We start from the raw sequence: 20,536 nt of genomic DNA, 5'->3' as shown, positions 1-20,536 counted from the left end.
CTACCACACCCGGCTAATTTTTTGATTTATTGTAGAGATGAGGGCTGGCCAAGTTGCCCAGGCGGGTCTCGAACCCACAGGCTCAGGCAGTCCACTCACCTCAGCCTGCCAAGGCGCGGGATTACAGGCTGAGCCACCGAGCCCAGCTTTGTTGGCATTTAAAGGGAGCATCATGTTTATTGAGGGGGAGGAGAGTAAAGAAGAGTAGATGATGATTATAATTTATTGCCAACCTATTATTTTATGTTACCATGTACCTATATGTATTATCATTTCGCTAGTATACATACACATGTGTTTTAATTTTATATATAAAATATATACAGCTGGGCTCGGTGGCTCAGCCTGTAATCCCGCGCCTTTGGGAGGCTGAGGTGAGTGGATTGCCTGAACCCGCAGGTTCGAGACCCGCCTGGCAACTTGGCGAGACCTCATCTCTACAATAAATCAAAAATTAGCCGGGCGTGGTAGCGGGCGCCTGTAATTCCGGCTACTTGGAAGGCTGAGGCGGAAGGATCGCGGAGCCCAGCAGGTCGAGGCTGCGGTGGTCAGGAGCGGCCACGGCACTCCAGTCTGGGCGACAGAGTGAGACTCCAACTCATAAATAAATAAATAAATAAATAAATAAATAAATAAATAAATAAATAAAATAGATACAGTCAACTTTGATGTATGGTAACATAGAGCAGAAAAAGTTCAAATTTATTACGTAGTATTTTATAAATAATCTGCTTCCAAATCTTCACTCCCTTTCCACACCCATAACTGCAAACAGGAGGTAAAACTTAACTGATGTGAGTTAACCTATTTTCTTCTGCAGCCACTTTTTTTTTTTTTTTTTTGAGTTGGAGTCTCACTCTGTCGCCCAGACTGGAGTGCAATGGCCGCCCCTGGCAACCGCAGCCTCGACCTACTGGGCTCCGGCGATCCTTCCGCCTCAGCCTTCCAGGTAGCCGGAATTGCAGGCGCGCGCTACCACGCCTGGCTAATTTTTTGATTTATTGTAGAGATGAGGTCTTGCTGCCCCGGCGGGTCTCGAACCTGCGGGCTCAGGAAATCCACTCACCTCAGCCTCCCAAAGGCGCGAGATTACAGGCTGAGCCACGGAGCCCGGCTGCAGCCACTTTTGTAATGATAGCAAGTAAAAAGTCAAATAGCCAACAGGCTAGAAGAGTAAACCTGGTGCCCCAATTGTCAGGGTTTGATTGATCAAGAATTGCTTATGTTGAATTAAGAACCTCTAAATTGAACTTAGTTTGACTTGTTTTGATGTATTTCTGCCTTTAAAAAAAGTACTACCTTTTCATGGGCCTGCAGATTTTGTGAATATATGTCAAGAACCTTTTTTTTTTTTTTTTTTTTTTTTATTTTATTTTTTTATTTTAATTTTTATTTTTGAGTTGGAGTCTCACTCTGTCGCCCAGTAGAACCTTTAAAATAAACGTTACAGTGACAATATGTAAGGTCTACTCACTTGGCAGTTATACTTAAGTGAAGATTGGGAAAAAGTTAAAATTAAATTCATTTTAGTAAGTTCGATCTAATTAAAATCACATTAAAACCAAAAGAAATTAAAAACATTGCATCAGTATAAAATATAACATATATATATACACACATATGTTAAGTCTTACAATTACATAAAGTTTGAGAAAAAATATTTGTCTTCGTGAATTAATATATGACTAGCATCTAATTTAACTCTAAAGGTGGTCCATCTAAAATAACTTATTTGAAAATGTGCGTGGTTTTGCAATGGTATTTAATACTCAAAAATAGTTACTTTTCACTTAATAGTCATTTATATTTTTAGACCTGTTTGAGTCTAAGTTCATGAAAATAAGTTTGCTTTTTGCCTGGAGATCACATTAAAAGCTGGTTGGATTAGGAGTATATAACGGAGTTTTGAATGCCATGCTAAGCTTCATAACAATGGTTTGCAACCTACTTTCACTATACCATTCCTATGTTCAATACACTGTCTTACCAGATAGTAATTCAAGGATCATAGGTTTATTGAGAAGGGGTGGGGGGACATGCACGTTTTTAAATTAGGGGATGGACAATGAGAGGATCAAGTGTGTGTTTTTAGAATAAGTAACTGAAGTAGCATAAACAAATTGATACATCAGAGGGAAGAAAGAGTAGGGTAAGGAAGACTAAGAAGCTTTTACTTCAGTCTGAGAGATGAAAGCCTGAACTATAGTAGTGGCACCTGAAACTGAGAGTTGGAAGTTAGAAGTTTCTAACTTAGGGAATGTATTGATGACATTAAAAGAATAGAATGTAAGGGGTCTAATTTTCCTAAATTCTGGCCATTTAACAATCAGATTCTCCTTATTCCTATCATACTCAGGTTATTGGTAGGTGACTAGAGCTTTGTGCTTATTGCACTTTACTTGTGACATTTAATATTAAAATAAAATAAAATCCTTACAGAAGTTCTTTTTGGTTGTTTTTAATATTAAGAAATCTGAAAACCTTTGAGTAGGTAGTAAAAGGTGATGAATCCTTAGATCTTTACCTCAGAGTATATTATTTTAATGCCTTTCTGGAAATCTAGGAAACTTTACATGTCTGTGTGGAATTTGAAATATATTATTATTCATACATCTTGATGTATTATTACATGCTTATTTTCTTTAAAATAAGTGATAGCTTCATAGGTGAAAGCCACACCTTTTATTTATCTACCTATCTTCTTTACTGATGAAACTGAAACTACTTTGTGATACCTGTTGTCTCAGTTTACATTTATTGCCTAACAACAGACCAGTAAGCCAGTGACTTCTATTTTTTTCTGTTTTTTACTTATTTTTCTTGACACATTGTAATTGTACATATCTATGGGATACAATTTGATGTATCAATACACATATATATTGTATAATGACCAAGTAAGGGTATTTAATGTATTCATTACCACATTCATTTACCATTTCTTTGTGGTGAGAACTTTCAAAAACTTCTAGCTAGTTTGTAAAAAATTATACCTTACTGTTACCTATCCTTACCCTACTGTGCAATAGAATAGCAGAACTTATTCCTCCTATCTTATTGTCACTTTGTACCTTTTGACCAACCTCTCCCTATCCTCTCTTCCCTCCCCATCTGTGGTAACTACTGTTCTACTCTATACTTCTATGATATGAACTTTTTTTAAAGGTTTCATATATGAGTGAGATCATACAGTATTTGTCTTTCTGTGTCTGGCTTCTTTCACTTAGCATGTCCTCCAAGTTCATCCATGTTGTCACAAATGCTAGAATTTCATTTATCTTATGGCCGAATAGTATACCATTGTATATATGTGTGTGTGTGTGTGTGTGTGTATATATATATACACACACACAATGGTATATATATAGTGTGTATATATATGTACTATATATATATACACACACATACATATGTATGTGTATATATATATATATACACATTACATTTTCTTTATCCATTTATTCATTGTTGGATACTTGGGTGGATTCTATTTTAGCTGTTGTAAATAGTGCTGAATAAACATGGAAGTGTAGATATCTCTGTTATACACCAATTTCATTTCCTTTGGATATAGGCCCAATAGAGGAATTACTGGATCATATGGTAGTTCTGTTTTTCATTTTTTGAGAAACCTCCATGCTGTTTTCCATAGTACTAATTTACATTCCCACCAACAGTGTGTAAGTGTTCCTTTTTTCCCAACATTTGTTATCATTTGTCTTTTTGATAATAGTCATTGTAATTGGAATGAGGTAATATCTAATTGTGGTTTTTGATTTGAAACTCCCAGACTACAGCCATACCACCCTTAGGGTGCCTGATCTTGTCTGAGTTGCATCTCCCTGATGATTAGTGATATTGATTATTTTTGTATGTACCTGTTGTTCATTTGTGTCTCTTCTTTTGAGAGAAGTCTAAGTTCTTTTGTCCATTTTTTATCGAGATTTTGTATGTTAACTTGTATATTTTAGATATTAAGCTTGTTATATTATAGCTTAAAATATTTTCTTCCATTATGTAGGTTGTTTCTTCACTCTATTTTCTTTGTTGTGCAAAGGCTTTTTAGTTTCATATAACCTCGTTTGTTTATTTTTGCTTTTGTTGCCTGTGCTTTTGAGATCTTAAAAAATCTTTGCCCAGCCCAATGTAATAAAGTATTTACCCTATGTTTTCTTCTAGTAGCTTCATGGTTTTAGGCTTTACGTTTAAATCTTTAATCCATGTTGAGTTGAATTTGGATATGGTGAGAGATGGGAGTCTAGTCTCATTCTTCTGCATGTGGATAGCCAATTTTCTTAACACTATCTATTGAAGAGACTATCCTTTCGTGAGCATGTATTCTTGGCACCTTTGTCAAAAATTAGTTGGCTGTAGATGCATGCATTTATTTATGACCTCTCTATTGTGTTCCATTGATCCATGTGTCTGTTTTTATGCCAGTTCCATGCTATTTTAGTTACTATAGTTTTGTTGTATATTTTGAAGTCAGGTAGTGTGATGCTTCCAGGTTTGTTCTTTTCTTTTTTTTTCAGTATTGCTTTGGCTATTCAGAATCTTTTGTGGTTCTGTATGAATTTTAAGATTTTTTTCTTTTTATGTGAAGAATGTCATTGGTATTTTGACAGACACTATATTAAGTCTATAGATTGCTTTGGAAAGTATAGCAAATTTAACAATATTAATCCTTTCAATCCCTGAACATGGGATATCTTTCCATTTGTGTCATCTTAAATCTCTCATCAGCATGCTATAGTTTTTCGTGTAGAGATCTGTTGTCTCCATGGTTAAGTTTATTTCTGTGTATTTTTTTCCTAAGCTACTATAAATTGAATCATTTTCTTTATTTCTTTTTCAGATAGTTTGCTATTTGCATGTAGAAATGCTACAGATTTTTATATGTTGATTTTATATCCTGTGACTTTACTGAATTTATTATTTATAATAGTGTTTTGGTGGATTTATTAGTGTTTTCTATCTATAGGATTTTTTTTTTTTTTTTTGAGTTGGAGTCTCACTCTGTCACCCAGACTGGAGTGCAGTGGCCGCTCCCGGCCACTGCAGCCTCGACCTGCTGGGCTCCGGTGATCCTTCCACGTCAGCCTTCCAAGTAGCCGGAATTACAGGCATGCGCTACCACGCCCGGCTGATTTTTTGATTTATTGTAGAGATGAGGTCTCGCTGCCCAGGCGGGTCTCGAACCCACGGGCTCAGGCAATCCACTCACCTCAGCCTCCCAAAGGTGCGGGATTACAGGCTGAGCCACCGAGCCCGGCTATCTATAAGATTATACTATCTGCAAACAGGGACAATTTGACTTTCTCCTTTCCAATTTGTATGCCTTTTTTTCCTCTTGCCTAATTAATCTGGCTAGGATTTCTAATAAGTAGTGTTTATTACACTGAATAAAGAGAAATCAACATTTTTTTATATGTGTGTTCAGTATACAGGATCTTCTTTTGTTATTTATTTAACTAATTGTCTCATGTTTCCTTTCTTCTAACCAGTTTGTTCAGAATAAGGGAATGCATACCAGGATGGTGTGGTGGTCAAAAGGAGTCAGAGTGCCCCTTTTCCAAACTAGCACCATTGCCAATTATTAACAACTGTGGATTCGTGTTGTAACCTTGGAAACTTTTCTTACCTTCTTTAAAATAAGGTTTTCTTAAATGAAATCATGCTTGTATTGTACCTGGTATAACATAAGTATGAATGATTGATAGCTATTATTTATTCTTCTTTTCATTATAATAAGTTGTGTCAATCTTCTATTTTTTTCATAAGTTGAAATAAGAATGTTGACTTAGGTCATACAAATGCGTTGTTTTTATAAAGTAAGATTTATTCCTCTTACTCCTATGGAGATTTTTAAAGCCTTGTTATAGCATCTCCTATTTTTTTTTCTGAAGCTTCTCTTTTGTCATAGAGCCTGTACAAGCTACTGTGTTCAGGAAGCAGGAGGCCGAGTGCCTGGGTTGTGGAGAAATCTAATTAAAGAATCATCATGTTTGGGAAGAAACTGAGCTCCAAGACAAGTAAACCATTGACTAACTGAATCATCATTCTAAAGGAGTTAAGTCAGAGAGTGGGAAACCACATTAGAGTTGTTAGGTTTGAAACAGAGAAGTATTACCCTTAATAAATTTTCTGAGCCTGCAAGAATATCTGAAGTCACTTTTAATAAAGCTTCTAAAGCTTTAAATACATGCTGGTAACACATTCAGGTATCTTTTTTGATATGGTTATTTGTATTAGCAAATTGTTTTTTAAGGAATCGAAAGAAATAATGTTTTGGATATTTTTTTCAGTAAGTGTGACATTGTCAAAATAGTACAAAAAGCTTAAAATGTTTACATAATAAAATTTATAATTACCCATGTGATCGTTCTCTAACAGAAATTTGTGTTTTCAATTCTTCCTGCTTCATGTCAGTTTTTTTTCATTTCTTTTTTAGGTTTAAAAGCATCAACTGGAATCAATTTGCATTTGAAAATTAGATCAACACAAAGACTTGATATTGTGGAATGAGTAGCAAACAAGCAATGTCATCTAACAAAAAGGAAAGGCTCTTGTGTTATAATGGAGAAATTCTTGTTTTCAAGCTGTCTGAAGAGCATTTTGTAGATAAAGAGCCTGCAAAAACACCCATATTACATGTCAAAAGAATGGTATTTGACAGAGAAGCAAGAACTTTTGTTCAGAAGTCCACTGGATTTTTTAGCATAAAAGAAGAAAACTCTTATTTAAAAATTATATGTTGCAGTTTTGTGTCAGATTGCAGAACTAGAATTAACCTCCCTTATGTTGTGATACAAAGCAATAAAAATGATAAGGTTTTCAAATATTTTCTCCTATTTCTTCACAGTACCAATAAGTTTGAAAGGCGTTTAGTTTTTAAGCTAGACTATGAATTGAACGATGGCTTAAGAATCCTTAATGGCCCTTTAGTATTATGGAGACATGCCAAAACATTCTTCTGTCTCACTCCCCAAACTGGCAAAATTATTAGTGTGTCAGGTAAATTTTCCTCTATTGAGTGGGCAGGGGAGATTGAAAATTTAGGTATAGTTTTACTGGGATTAAAGGAATGTTATTATTCCAAGGAAGGATGTACCCAAGAGCCTTCAAAATCAGATTATGCAATTCGGGATACCAAATTTTGTGTATACTCTCTTGAAAGTCAAGAAATATTAAGTGATGCGTATATTATCCCTCCTGCATATAGCAGTGTGGTGACTTGTGTACATGTCTGTGCAGCTGAAGTAATCAACAACCAGTTAAGAATGTCTCTGATTGCCCTTACTCAAAAGAATCAGCTGATTTCATTTAAAAATGGGACTCCTAAATTTGTGTGCCAACTTCCATTTGGAGATCCTTGTGCAGTTCAACTTATGGATTCAGGTGGAGGAAACCTCTTTTTCATAGTATCCTTTAGATCAAGTAATGCTTGTGCTGTTTGGAAAGAGAACTTTCAGGTATAATACTTATTCTCCTAATAATTCAATTGGTGGTCTTAGACATTCTAAACATTCCTACATTTCATAGAGCTTGTCCTGGAGTCTTATTAATTATGTAAGTCAATTACTAGTGCTGCACTTAAAATCATATATATTACATTGTTCTTTTTTCTTAAAATTGTCTGAATACTACCTAATGATTTTTTTTTGCCTTGCCATTTTGAGTCATAGTCTTTAAGTTGTTTGAAATTTATAAGTAAATATATAGTAACAATTGCTTATTTATTTGTCTTTTATGTAACTATTTCTACTCTTTAACGTGATAATAATTAGATGTATATTTTTTACTTACAGTGTGGTTATTATTGAGTTAACTAGATAAGACTTTCTAGAAAGCTTGTCAGTTTTTCACATTTTTAAATGTTGATAATTATCTATTTAAACTTAATTGTCTCTGATTTATTTATTTATTTATTTGTTTATTTATTGAGTTGGAGTCTTACTCTGTCGCCCAGACTGCAGTGCAGTGGCCGCTCCTGGCTACTGCAGCCTCGACCTGCTGGGCTCCAGCGATCCTTCCGCCCAGCCTTCCGAGTAGCCGGAATTACAGGCATGCGCTACCATGCCTGGCTGATTTTTTGATTTTATTGTAGAGATGAGGTCTCGCCAAGTTGCCCAGGCGGGTCTGGAACCAATCCACTCCTTGAAATGTATCACTGTCCTATAGATACAAATAGCCCTTCTCCAGAGAGACAAGTTACCACTTGTAACCTGTGTTTCTTTTTCTAAAAACTGTTGCTGAAAGATTTTTATTATGTTATATTTGGAAACTCAGGGCTGACCTTTGAGCAAGTTTCCACAATTTATAGTCTTATCTTTTAATGTAAATTTGAAGTTGCTATAAGATATCAGTATTGATTGCCAAATAGCAGGTAAAAAGGCACAGAAAATCAGTAGAAAATTAGAGGTTTGTCACTGGAGTCCACCAATAATATTTGTCTGATTTTGATATTTTTGGAGGGGATAATGTATTCTCCTGCTTAAAATGTATTCAATTTTGTGATTCAAAGTGTTTATGAATGAAGACAAATAGTCATAACTAGTCAGAAATAACTCTTCCAAGAATATTTTAGTACACTATACAATTTTTAAAGGTTTTATGCTACTTTGCAAAAGAAAGGAAATACTACCTTATTTTGTGTGCCTGTCTGCTTAATTAGAAGCTTAATGGATTATTGATAAAAGTTTTAGAAAGTTTGAAATGAATTTTTAAATGTGAATAGTCATTTTATGTGTGGAGGGGGAATATCAAGTTGGAATTTTATTTTATTGGGCTTTATGTTAACAGAGATACTTTCAATCTCTGTAATACATATTCAACCTCTATAATACATAGAAGACTTAAATTCTCAAAAGGAAAATAATTTGAAAGCCATCCTATTTGATTTTGAAAGCTCTTTTAAAAGCACATTGTATATTTATTTGGAAGCTATTGATAAATGTCTTTCTATTCTCTTTTCAAGAAATGGTAGGAGAAAGACATCTGGTATACCCTGCAAGAACACATTTAACCTTTAGGAATGCATTTAGTTCTTGTGAACTCATTTTCCTCCTTTATGAAATTTAGGATCATCCTATCTCTGAGAGAATCATTAAATAAGTCGAATGACATTGTAGAGTGTCTTGCCTAAAGCTGGGCACATAGGAGGAGCTTAGTAAGCAGTAACTATTATTATGTTAGACAAGGGCCAGGGCTGTCATCCATTCCTTGTACCTACCCAAGGTCCTCTTCACCTGGATAATGGAAAACAATTCCCTTGCATCTCATTAATTGAGTGAAATATAGTCCTCACTTCACTCCCTTGAAGTAGGTTCCCTGCTTAGACACCGTAAAGCTCTGCTACTAGCATGTTACCCAAGGCTGAGCATTGCATCATTCCCTGTAGTTGGGATTTGTTACTGCTGCCTCCCAGACTTTATGGAGTTTAGAATAAAGTAGTTGGTTACTTTAAAAATAAGAATGAAAGCCAAGAATCTAGAAATAAAGGCAGAGTGGGTATAATCATATCAGAAAACCTAGGTTAAGAGAAGTAATGGCATTTGAGCAATTATACTTAATTTAGCAGTTAAGAGAAAAAGGTAAATATGATGGCTTTTACAATTGAATGTAACATACTGCAAGGGCAGTTTTTTTTCCCCCTAACATTGAGTTCTGAGAGGAATTTGCTGTGTTTTTTGTTGGTTTGTATGTTTTTGTTTTTTGTTGTTTTTGAGTTGGAGTCTCACTCTGTTGCCTAGGCTGGAGTGCAGTGGCATGCTCATGGCTACCCCAGCCTCGACCTGCTGGACTCAGGTGATCTTTCCACCTCAGCCTTCCAAGCACTTGGAGCCACAGGTGTACTCCACCATGCCCGGCTAATATTTTGATTTATTGTAGAGATGAGTCTTGCCAAGTTGCCTAGTCTGGTCTCAAACCTATGGACTCAAGGTGTCTTCCCAATTCTGCCTCCGAAAGTGTTGGGATTACAGGCGTTAACCACCATACCCAGCTTGTTTGAGGTTTTTTAAAAAGAGGATTTAGATAGATAAGAAAATGAATACTTTATTAAATAAGAAAATAGGTCTTTGGTAGCAGTTTTACCCTAAAACAGAATGCATGGGAAGTCTTCCTTTCAGTTTGCTATGGATCCATCCATCCTTTTACTACCTTATTCCCAGAAGAAATTAAGTCAACTTACAAAGATAGGTAAAATACAAGCATGAATTAGAGTTAAATAATAAAAATCAAGATTATTATGTTCCCAGATCAGCTCTTCATAAAAGCCTGAGGTATAATGCTTAATCCGATGATAGGACTTGAAACACTGCTGAGTCTAGAGTAGTACATAATTAGCTTTTCTCTTTTTAGGCTTTCTGTCAAGTAGAAATTGTCTTTGCAAGTTTCAACAAGGATTTATGTAGCAGACATTTAGAAATTGAGGTCATTTATACCTGAAGCATAAATATTGGTATGTTGTCAGTAGAAAAAGGCTAATGTGTTGTATAGTTGTACTGTCTAATGCAATAACCACTAGTCACTTGTAGTTATTCAACATTTGAAATGTGGCTAGTCTGAATTAAAATGTGCTATAAATGTCAAATACACACCAGATTTCAAAGACTTGCTAAAAAAGAAAAATAACATATCTCAACAATTTGTTAGTATATTGAATCAAAATGACAGTATTTTAGATATATTGGGTTAAATATATTAAAATTATTTTCACCTTTTCAATGCTACTAGAAAACTTAAGATTATATATGTTTACATGTATAATTTCTATTTGACAGCACTGTCCTAGAGCTATAGTTTGCAAATATGTATGTGCATATATGCATGAATACATAGTTTTGCGGTGCTTGCATGTTGAGCACATTTTTATTATTAATGCCTCTTCCTAGAGTTCTTTATATTCCATAATACTCATGGGAGGAAAGGAGGATAATGCCTTTCTGTACAAGTGAAGAATCACAGCTGTAGAAATTATCCTTATGGGGCAAGATTGATACTTAGTTATATGAAGAATCTTTCTTACATTCTTGCTCAAATGCAAGCTATCCTCCTAAATCATTTAGGTGATGTATCTGTGCTTCTGGGATTCTGAGTGGGAGTTTTAGCTTTTCTGCCTCAAGGAATAGGGAGATCTGATCCTCATGCTATTAGTTTTCCAGGGTACCAATCTGGAGGCTTTCAGCTGTATGGACCTTTAAGGATGTTGTCTTCTATATGAAGCTTGAGGTCTCATATTCTGGTATAAACTTATCATATCATTCCATTAGGCTATAATGGTTCTAGGTGTTCTACTATTAGAACCCTTTACCTTCTGTGCACCTGATAATAGCAATATTCCCCCTCCGATACCCACACCAGGGTTTAAAGTATAAAGTTAATCTTAACTCTTTTATAGATTATTCTGCATTATGAGTTCTTATAGTATCTACTAGTACATTCTGGTTGCTTAATGCAACTGAATTCTTTGGGTAATTGGTCTGATCATAAATACATATCCACTAAGACTTATGAGAAAGAGGATCATCCTTAAATTAGCTGTGCAAGAGAACGAAACTTCACTAGAGTTTTACTCATGATAATTGTTGAATTTCCAAAATATTTAATCATGAGAGGTGTTAGAATTTATTTAGAAATAAAAAAATTAGCTAGGTGTGGTGATGTGCACCTGTAGCCCAGCTACTCAGGAGACTGACATAGAAGGATCATTTGAGCCCAGGAGTTGGAGACTGCAGTGAGCCATGATCGTGCCACTGTCTTCCAGCCCAGGTGACAGAATAAGACCCTATCTCAAAAAAAGAAATCAAGAACATGACAGTCCCTGGACAAACACTAATAAAATATTGTATCTAAGTACTTTGGTATTTATATATAAAGTTATAACTCCTTATGTTTTCTGATCCCTCAATATCTTTATTTCCTTTCAGTGTTTACATTATCATTTTCATTACTTATTTATAAGATTGAGGATAACAAATTACAACTATATGAAGCAAAAGGACTTATAAGTTTATCTCATGTTTGATTTTTTTGTTCTTATGTACTCCTCTGATACTCTCTTTCTTTCAGGTTGCTGCTAAGTGGGAAAAACTTAGCTTAGTACTGATAGATGACTTTGTTGGAAGTGGAACTGAACAGGTACTGCTACTTTTTAAGGACTCCTTGAACTCAGATTGCCTGGCTTCATTTAAAATAACAAATCTTGGGAGCATAAACTATTCAGTAAGTTCTGTTTACTTATTATATATTACTTTAGGAACCATTTTAGAAAATTTAAGGGTACTTTGCAGCAACTTGGATGGATTTAGAGTCCTTCGTACTCAATGATCTATCCCAGAAACAAAGAACTGAGTACCACATGTTCTCACTCCTAAGTGGACTCTGAACATTTGTCATAATACTACAAGAAAGGGATTGCCAGTAGCAGGTCACTGCAGGGAAGGGGGAGGCACATAACACTAATAAGGTACCTGATCCTAAACCAGGAGAAGTGGGGACCAATGGGAGGCCCAAACTCTACCTGTACGACGACCACTTATGTACCCTAACCTGAATTGTACCCCACATCTTTAAAATAAAAAGATTTCTTAAATGCTTTTGATTCATCATTTAAATATTTGTGATTTTATACTTAAACTACTGAACTTTAAAAATACATAGATAGAATCTTTTTAATATATACATCAAATTTCCTTTCAACAAATATTCAAGTTGACTTTTTGATGTAAATTTGGAGTACAGTATATCTAGTGGTCACTCAAGTAACAGTAATATTATGTTTATTGTTGCCTCTGAAAATCACGTCTTATACCAAAAACATGATAATAGTGGATTAATTAAGAAATAAAATGAAGCAAACCTGCTTAATTGAAGAAAGTAACAGTTTAAAATATCTTGAGATCTTGGGCATAAGGGAAATTATGCCCCTGAAGTTTTTTTTAATTTTGTAAAGTGAGGATAATTCTTATTTTTCCTAGTTATGGGATTTTAGGATTTTATAAAAAGCTAATGAGCTGATAGTTTGTAAAGCAGTACATAAATATTAGGTGGTAGTAGTAGGAATCATAAATGTTTTCTAGTCACAAGAAGATGATAAGGAAATATATATATGTAATTTGCCTGTATTTGTCCATATTGTGTCACTATAAAGGAATACCTGAGACTGGGTGATATATAAAGAAAAAAGGTTTATTTGGCTCATAGTTCTATAGGCTGTACAAGAAGTATGGCACCAGCATCTGCTTCTAGTGAGGCCTCAGGAAGCCTCAATCATAGCAGAAATCAAAGAGGGAAGCAGGCATGACACATGGTGAGAGAGGGAGAAAGAGAGAGTGGAGGAGATGCCAGGCTCTTTTAAACAACCAGTTCTGCCATGAACTGATATTCCAAGCCATTCATGAAATATCTGCCCCTATGACCCAGACACCTCCCAGTAGGCCCTACCATACTAGGGTCATATTTCAACATGAGATTTAGAAGAGACAGATATCCAAACCATATCAATGCCTTTTATAGAATAGTGTGTAGCATGAGAAACTACTCTTTGACTGCATATACTTTTATTGTATTTTGTTAATTCTATGAATTTTCAATTTATTTCAAAAATTTTAGTGTTTTGTTTTATTTGTTAGAGTGAACCGTTGGATTGCAGTGAAGATGATTTATTTGAAGACAAACAAGAGAATCGTTACTTGGTGATTCCACTTCTGGAAAAAAGAGTGAAAGTTAGTGTCTGTGTTTGCTTTTTGCTTTTGTTTTCTTGATTAGCTATTCTACATGAAGTAAATGACATTGAAAGAAGGGTCCTTTAAGTATAAGCAACTCTCTGCTTATTTGGCCCCTCTGTAAAAATGATTATAGCATTTATTACTTCTAATTGTATCATTTAAAAATGGTATCCTTTTGTAATAAGAGTATAGATTTAATAAGCCTCCTTCATGTGAGAAAACATAAGAAGCTTACTTTTGGAAACATATTTCTTCTGGGATCAGTATACCACAGTATCTCTTTTAGAGCAGCAGTTAATATTGGAAATTGTAACATGTTCAAAACATGAATAACCTACCTCTATGTTTTCCATAAAACCTCCCTAAAAGATGTTTGTTTTTCCCCACATGTATCAAGGTAAAGTTCATTACCTGTGAAATACTGAGACGTTCAAAGAAATATAAAGAAATTAATGATTACCTGTGATTCCACTCCTGAGAAATAACCAATTATAACACTTTGGCATGTATATTTCTGCAGATTTTAAAATGAGTATGTACAAGTGTTCATGGAAATGTGATTATAAGATGTATATTCTTGGCCGGGCGCAGTGACTTAGCCTGTAATCCCAGCACTTTGGGAGGCCGAGGCGAGTGGATTGCCTGAGCCCTCAGGTTCGAGACCAGCCCGGGCAACTTGGCGAGACCTTGTCTCTACATTACAAATCAAAAACTAGCCGGGTGCGGTAGCGCACGCCTGTAGTTTCGGTTACTTGGAAGGCTGGGGCAAAAGGATCACCTGAGCCCAGCGGGTCAAAGCTGGGGTGACCCTGAGCATGCCACTGCACTCCAGCCTGGGTGACTGAGTGAGACTCTAGCTAAAAAAAAAAAGAAAAAAATGTATATTCTTTTGTAAGCTGCCTTTGTCATTTATAAAAATTTTCAAATATACAGCAAAGTTCTAAGAATACAGTAATTATCTCTGTATCCCCACATTCATTCAACTATTGCTACTTATTTCATATTAGCCTTGTCTGTTTGTTATATGTGTGTGTACATTTTTATAGAACCATTTAAAGGTTGCAAATATTATAATACTTTATTACTATATATTTTAGCAGAAGTCTCCAAAAATAAGGATATTCTCCTATATAACTACAATACTATTATCATACTTAGAACATTAATAATGATCCCTTAGTCTTATTTGCTATCTTGTCCATATTCAAATGTGTCTAGTAGTCACAAAAATGGGTTTTTTTATTGCTTTTTTTTCCAGGAGCCAATTAATCAAAAGTTTACATTTGCATTGGACTATATCTCTCATTGATCTTTTTATCTAGAATAATTCCTCCTACCCTCTTTTTTAAATGACACTAATGAAGAGACCAGGCCAGTTGCCCCTCCTTTTGGATTTGTTTGACTGTTTCTTTGAGTTATCATTTAACTTTTTCTTCTGTCCCTGGAGCTGGTAAACTTTTTCTGAAAAGGGCCAGATAGTAAATATTAATATTTTGTAGGCTCTTTTAATATTATTTTGCAACTATTTGTTAAACTATAAAGTGAACTCACTTTAATAAATGCTTATTGAACACAGATATGAATGTGAACAATGGATAAAACATCATAACAAACATAGAACCATAAAGGGAGAGACTGATATAGTAAAAAGCTTTTGTACCCTGAACAGAGTTAAATAAATAAAATGACAAATTGTGGAAAAAGAAATTGTAACACATGACAAAGGATTAATTTTCTTAATATAAATATGCATTTTTTAGGAATCTACATTTTACTTCATTTTTATGAGTAATTTTGTAACCAAAATTAGTTATTCTTTTTTAAATTTTTTATTATGATTTTAAAATTAAGATTATTTGCATGTATTTCTGGGGTACAAGTATATTTTTGTTACATTGATACATTGCATTGTCGTGCAGTCAGGGCCTTCAGTGCATCCATCAATGGAGCAACACCCTATGTGTACATTCTAAATGTTAAGAATGTAAAGTGGCCCAACTTTCTCCAAGGGAAACTTGCTATAACTATGTCTTTTTATTCTTGCAGTTTTACTTCTAGAAATCTGTTCTAAGGGTGATAATGACTTTATAAGAATGTTTATGTGGTGTTTATAAACAACAATATTGACCAGAATTTAAATATACATCATTAGGAGTATGGTAAATAAATTGTGATATACCTCAACCATGCAGTTGTCAAAAAGAATAAGGTATATTTGAGGCCAGGCACAGTGGCTCACAGCCGTAATCCCAGCACTTTGGAAGGCCAAGGCAAAAGGATTCCTTGAGGCCAAGAATTCAAGACAGGTCTGGGCAACATAGTAAGACATCATCTGTTAAAAAAAAAAAAGAATAAAGTATATTTTTATACTGATAGAAATGATGCCAAAGTGGTTTAATTTATGAAAGCATAACTTTATGAAAGGTTTAATTTATAGAGCCGGATCAACTTTCCTGATTAAAACTTAAAGTGATCAATGAAATATTTTTTAAAACCTTCTTAAAAGCTTCCAAAAGCTGCATACATTATCAAGCCAAACTTTCAAGGCTGGAATCCAGGGAGATAAGCAGAATACTGATGCTACTTTTTGCCCTCAGAGCATGAACCTAAAGTGGTTCTCCTGGCACCTGGCAGAAACAAACAAAATCCTCTGTGGAAATACACAGGCCTCAGAAATCTCACAAGTAATTTTTCAAAGAAAACGAACTGTCCACAGAATAACTAAGCTCCTAAAGAAACAAGGCATCATAAGTAATTATTCACAGAAAATAAGCAAATAATGTTTCTGTCAACTAAAAACACATTGAAATAATAGATGGCTTTAACAGTTAACTCAGAGATGAAAGAGATGCGGAGCAAATTAGTAAACTCAAATATATTAGAAAAATTAACAAAGTTCTAAGAACTAGAAGACCTTTTAGAGATGAACAAGTATACCTTCTCCCCATTTTACACATGAGGAGACAAATGGAGAGCCAGGTAGGTTAAGTGACTTAGAGAGCTAAAATGAGAGTTCATTTCACTGTTCTTTCTCCCATGAAATTTGTTTTCCAGTCAGCTGCTAGAGGGGAAATGAGGAGACCAGGACCTTAAAGAACCTTGGGCACGTGTATACAGATGTTCATAGCAGCATTGTGTGTAATACGCCACAACTGGGCGTAACCCAAATACCCGTCAACAGGAGAACAGAGAAGTAAATTGTATTATATGATGGAATACAGTAGAGCAATGGAAGAAATGAACTACCACTAACAGTGACAACATGGATGACTGTAAAACCTAATAATACAGAAGGGTTCCATTTATATAAGGTTCAGAAAACCTACAAGAAGCTAAAAATATTCCTTAGGGATTCATACAAAGATGGTAAAATTAAGAAGAAAGGAAAGGAAGTTGTCTTTAAAGGCCAGGATAGTGTTGCCTCCAGCGGAGAAAGGGTGGTTTATGATTGTGGAGGGCCCCTGGGAAACTCCTAGAGTGCTACTTTTTGACTTGAGTAGAGTTACATGGATGTTGACTTCATTATTAGTCTGTAAAATGTTTTTTTTTTGTATTGTGCACTCTTCTGTTGTATGATAGAGATCATGATAAAGAACAAAAAAGCAAGGTTCAGTGTAATGCAGCGCAGTATGCTTGTATATTTGGTTTGGGTGGGTTTTTGCTCATGCGGAGGAGAAATAAAGCATTCCTTAACATGTACAAGGGAAAGTTCTGGGAAGGTAAACAACCTATTACCTGTTGAAATGTGATTGAGCATCTAGGAAGAGAAGGTGAGGTATACTTTTCATGTATTTTTTCAATTTTTTACCATGTGCTTATTTTTGTAGTTTTGTAACAAAATTTCATGACATAGATTATTTAACTAGTCTAGTGGTTCACTATTTTGTTCTGGAGTGGGAGTCGTGTTAAGAACAGGAAGGAAGAGAGAATACTGATAATTTTTGAGGGTGCATGTTCAATCTGTCCACATAGTCCTTTCTTCAACTCCCTACCCTTCTGGCATCTCATGTTGCTGCCTACCTCTGATGGGCACATCACCCTCCCCCTAAGTCATGAATTCCTGAGTGAATGAGTGATGGAGTGTGAATTATGTGGATCCCACAGAACTAGGTCAACATAAGAATTTTTTAAATATTAGCTAGACATTTTACGTGCTTTGTGCAATGAGGTACAACATAGAAATAATTCAGTCTTCACCCTCCAGTTTCTATTCATTGATTAAAGGAAAAAGAACTTACCTGCCTTGCAATTTAATTTAAAAGAAAGGAATCCAAAACAGGGATGCGTTTTGTTTTTTAAATCTAGAGAAACATATTTTATTAAAAACCAGATTAATACTTAAACAGCCTCAGATATCCATCTGAAATGAAGCAACTTCCATCAGTTCAATGATATGACTTTAAATTTTCAGTAGCAAAATATATTTCATGAATGTTCCATCCTTAGTGCTGAAATCTATTTATCTGGTATAATAAAAGGAACGGATTGCTTTATGCCCAGTTCAGAGCCAAGTTATTATTTTTTTCAGTAGTTTTCAGTATTTTCTGTAGAATCATACCTAGCACTGGGTTTATTAACACAAAAAGAAGCATATGACAGTTTTGGGGCTATTATGTGTTATCTTTAAAATTTTGCTTAAAGGTTATATAAACAGAAGATTTCAAGCAGTAGCAAATTAAAAGTGATCATTTCTATTCATTTTGATGTCTTTGCTTATGTGGATGCTTTGTTTTTGAAGTAGTTTATTTCAATAACAAGAGAAACTTTTTGTGGACTTAGGAGTATTAGTGGGCATTGATTTTTATTCATACTGACTCTTAGTTACTTGTTAACTCAGTAGTGAAACAAATGCTAATGGATTGGCATTCTCAATTTGATACATAAAATCTATATTGCATTTGTTTGCTGTAGTTTCCTCTGAAGAAAAAAGTTACATTTTTTTGTACTTGAACATTTAAAATCTATAAATAAGACAGTTTTGCTCTAAAAAGTATTCTCTGTATTTGCTATAGAAAATGGATTAATAAGTGCATATGGAGAAAGTGCTTCCTGAATTTATGTTATGTTTGGTTTCATTTGAAATTTTGTCTTTGGCAACTATTTTTCTTTTTACTTTACAGGATGGTTTTTCTTCTTTTCGGGAAATACAGAAGCATCTCTTGCTTCAGGACAGAATTATTTCAAAATCTAGGAAAGCTTTAATAAACCTGGTTCAGGGGAAAGATGATAGTGCATCAAGTGCAGAGGAGGTAAAATTAATCATGACCATTTTATTGTTTTATGAATTGAAAATCTGTAAGCCATTGAAGAGTTATTTAAATCGGAATATTGGAATATATTAGAAAATGCTGCTCAGTGGATCAAAAAGAAAAGTGGCAGAGATTATAATGGTGGACTTTTATGACATTGAAAAATATTTGATTAAGGAGCTAATATTTTACCAATTTGCATATAATTCTGTAGGTTATTAAAATCTGTTATCAGGAAGCTTGGGAAGCAAGTCCTTTTGTTTAAAAAAGATTTAACTACTAAAGTTTTTTATTTGTATGGCTTGAATAAAAATTGCTTTTAAGTGAATTATGTATTTTCTGACTTCTGAAATAAAATCTACTGAGCATTGTGTAACTGTATTCGTAATGACATAATTTCACCAGTAGTGTAATGATTGTTCTTTCGGTCTGTTGCATTGTTTCTTTTTTTAGCAAGAATTTTTGTTTTATTTATTTATGTTAAAACATTTGGTTCAAGTTTTTAAGAGACAGGATCTCTCTCTGTCTCTCAGGCTGGAGTGGCACGATCACAGCTCACGCAGCCTTGAACTTCTGAACTCAAGCCGTACTCCTTCCTTAACCTCCCAAAGTGCCGGGATTACAGGCATGAGCCACTGTGGCTGGCCTGCATTGTTTATTTTTAAATATGTTTTTTTCCTCTAGTAAATGTTCTTACATTGCTATTATTTTTAGTCCTTCTATCATATATATATATTTATTTTTCATATTTATCACATTTATATATGTACATATATATATTTTTAAATCCAGAATCTTTACTCTGTAGCCCAGGCTGAAGTGCAGTGGCACAATCACAGCTCACCACAGCCTCAACCTACTGGACTCAGGTGATCCTTCTACCTCAGCCTCTCAAGTAGCTGGGACTACAGGTGCGTGCTACCACGCTCAGCTAATTTTTTAATTTTTTGTAGCGATGAGGTCTCACTGTGTTGCCCAGGCTGGTCACGAACTCCTGGGCTCAAGCAATTCTGCCTCGGCTTCCTAAAAAGTGCTGAGATTATAGGATTGGTCCACCATCCCTGTCCTGTTTTTTTTTTTAAATAATTTTACTATCTTTTTTCTTGTAACAGACCATCATAAGAACCTCTTCAGGTCATTTGCATTACTTATACCAGCACGGTAATGTAGAAAGTTAACAAAAACCGCTCAAACTTCCTAAAAAATGGTATTTATTCAGATTAATTCCACATAGAGAAAGACACAGCATAGCAAAATTATAACTAAATCAAGGAAAGCTGGATACAGAAAGTTAATGTTGCATTTTATTCCCTCAAGTCTAGTGCCTAGCTCTGAGGTTCTTTTGGATTGACCATTCTTACTGTGGTTTATGCCTTGTGTCTGTATTTTGGTCTTAGCCGTAAGAGGGTTTTTGATCAAAATATCCTTTTAATGTAAAACAAAACAAAACAAAAAAACACATCACCTTGCATTTCTGTATTACTGCTCTAATTTTCTGGGAAACCTCACAAAAGTCATTCTTTTTTTTTTTTTTTTGTGAGTTGGAGTCTCACTCTG

At 34.7% G+C, this 20,536-nt stretch overlaps 1 protein-coding gene across 1 annotated transcript in view; it reads left to right on the top strand.

Moving 5' to 3' along the window:
* The first annotated feature begins 2,659 nt into the window (after window positions 1–2,659).
* The window catches only part of FANCB (Fanconi anemia complementation group B), a 25,064-nt gene continuing 7,187 nt past the window's right edge, over window positions 2,660–20,536 (top strand). Inside the window, exons 1-6 of the mRNA XM_008061102.1 lie at window positions 2,660–2,775; window positions 6,452–7,472; window positions 12,073–12,225; window positions 13,635–13,727; window positions 18,851–18,979; window positions 20,150–20,152. Of these exons, the coding sequence (XP_008059293.1) occupies window positions 6,522–7,472; window positions 12,073–12,225; window positions 13,635–13,727; window positions 18,851–18,979; window positions 20,150–20,152 (1,329 nt within the window). The 5' untranslated portion in view covers window positions 2,660–2,775; window positions 6,452–6,521. The remainder of the gene's footprint in view (window positions 2,776–6,451; window positions 7,473–12,072; window positions 12,226–13,634; window positions 13,728–18,850; window positions 18,980–20,149; window positions 20,153–20,536) is intronic.

Source organism: Carlito syrichta, unplaced genomic scaffold, assembly GCF_000164805.1.
Source record: "Carlito syrichta isolate Samal-C Ts95f unplaced genomic scaffold, Tarsius_syrichta-2.0.1 Scaffold305085, whole genome shotgun sequence".
Classification (NCBI taxonomy): Eukaryota; Metazoa; Chordata; class Mammalia; order Primates; family Tarsiidae; genus Carlito; species Carlito syrichta.
The sequence above is the reverse complement of the archived record's forward strand: the minus strand, read 5'-3'. Positions and strand labels throughout refer to the sequence as shown.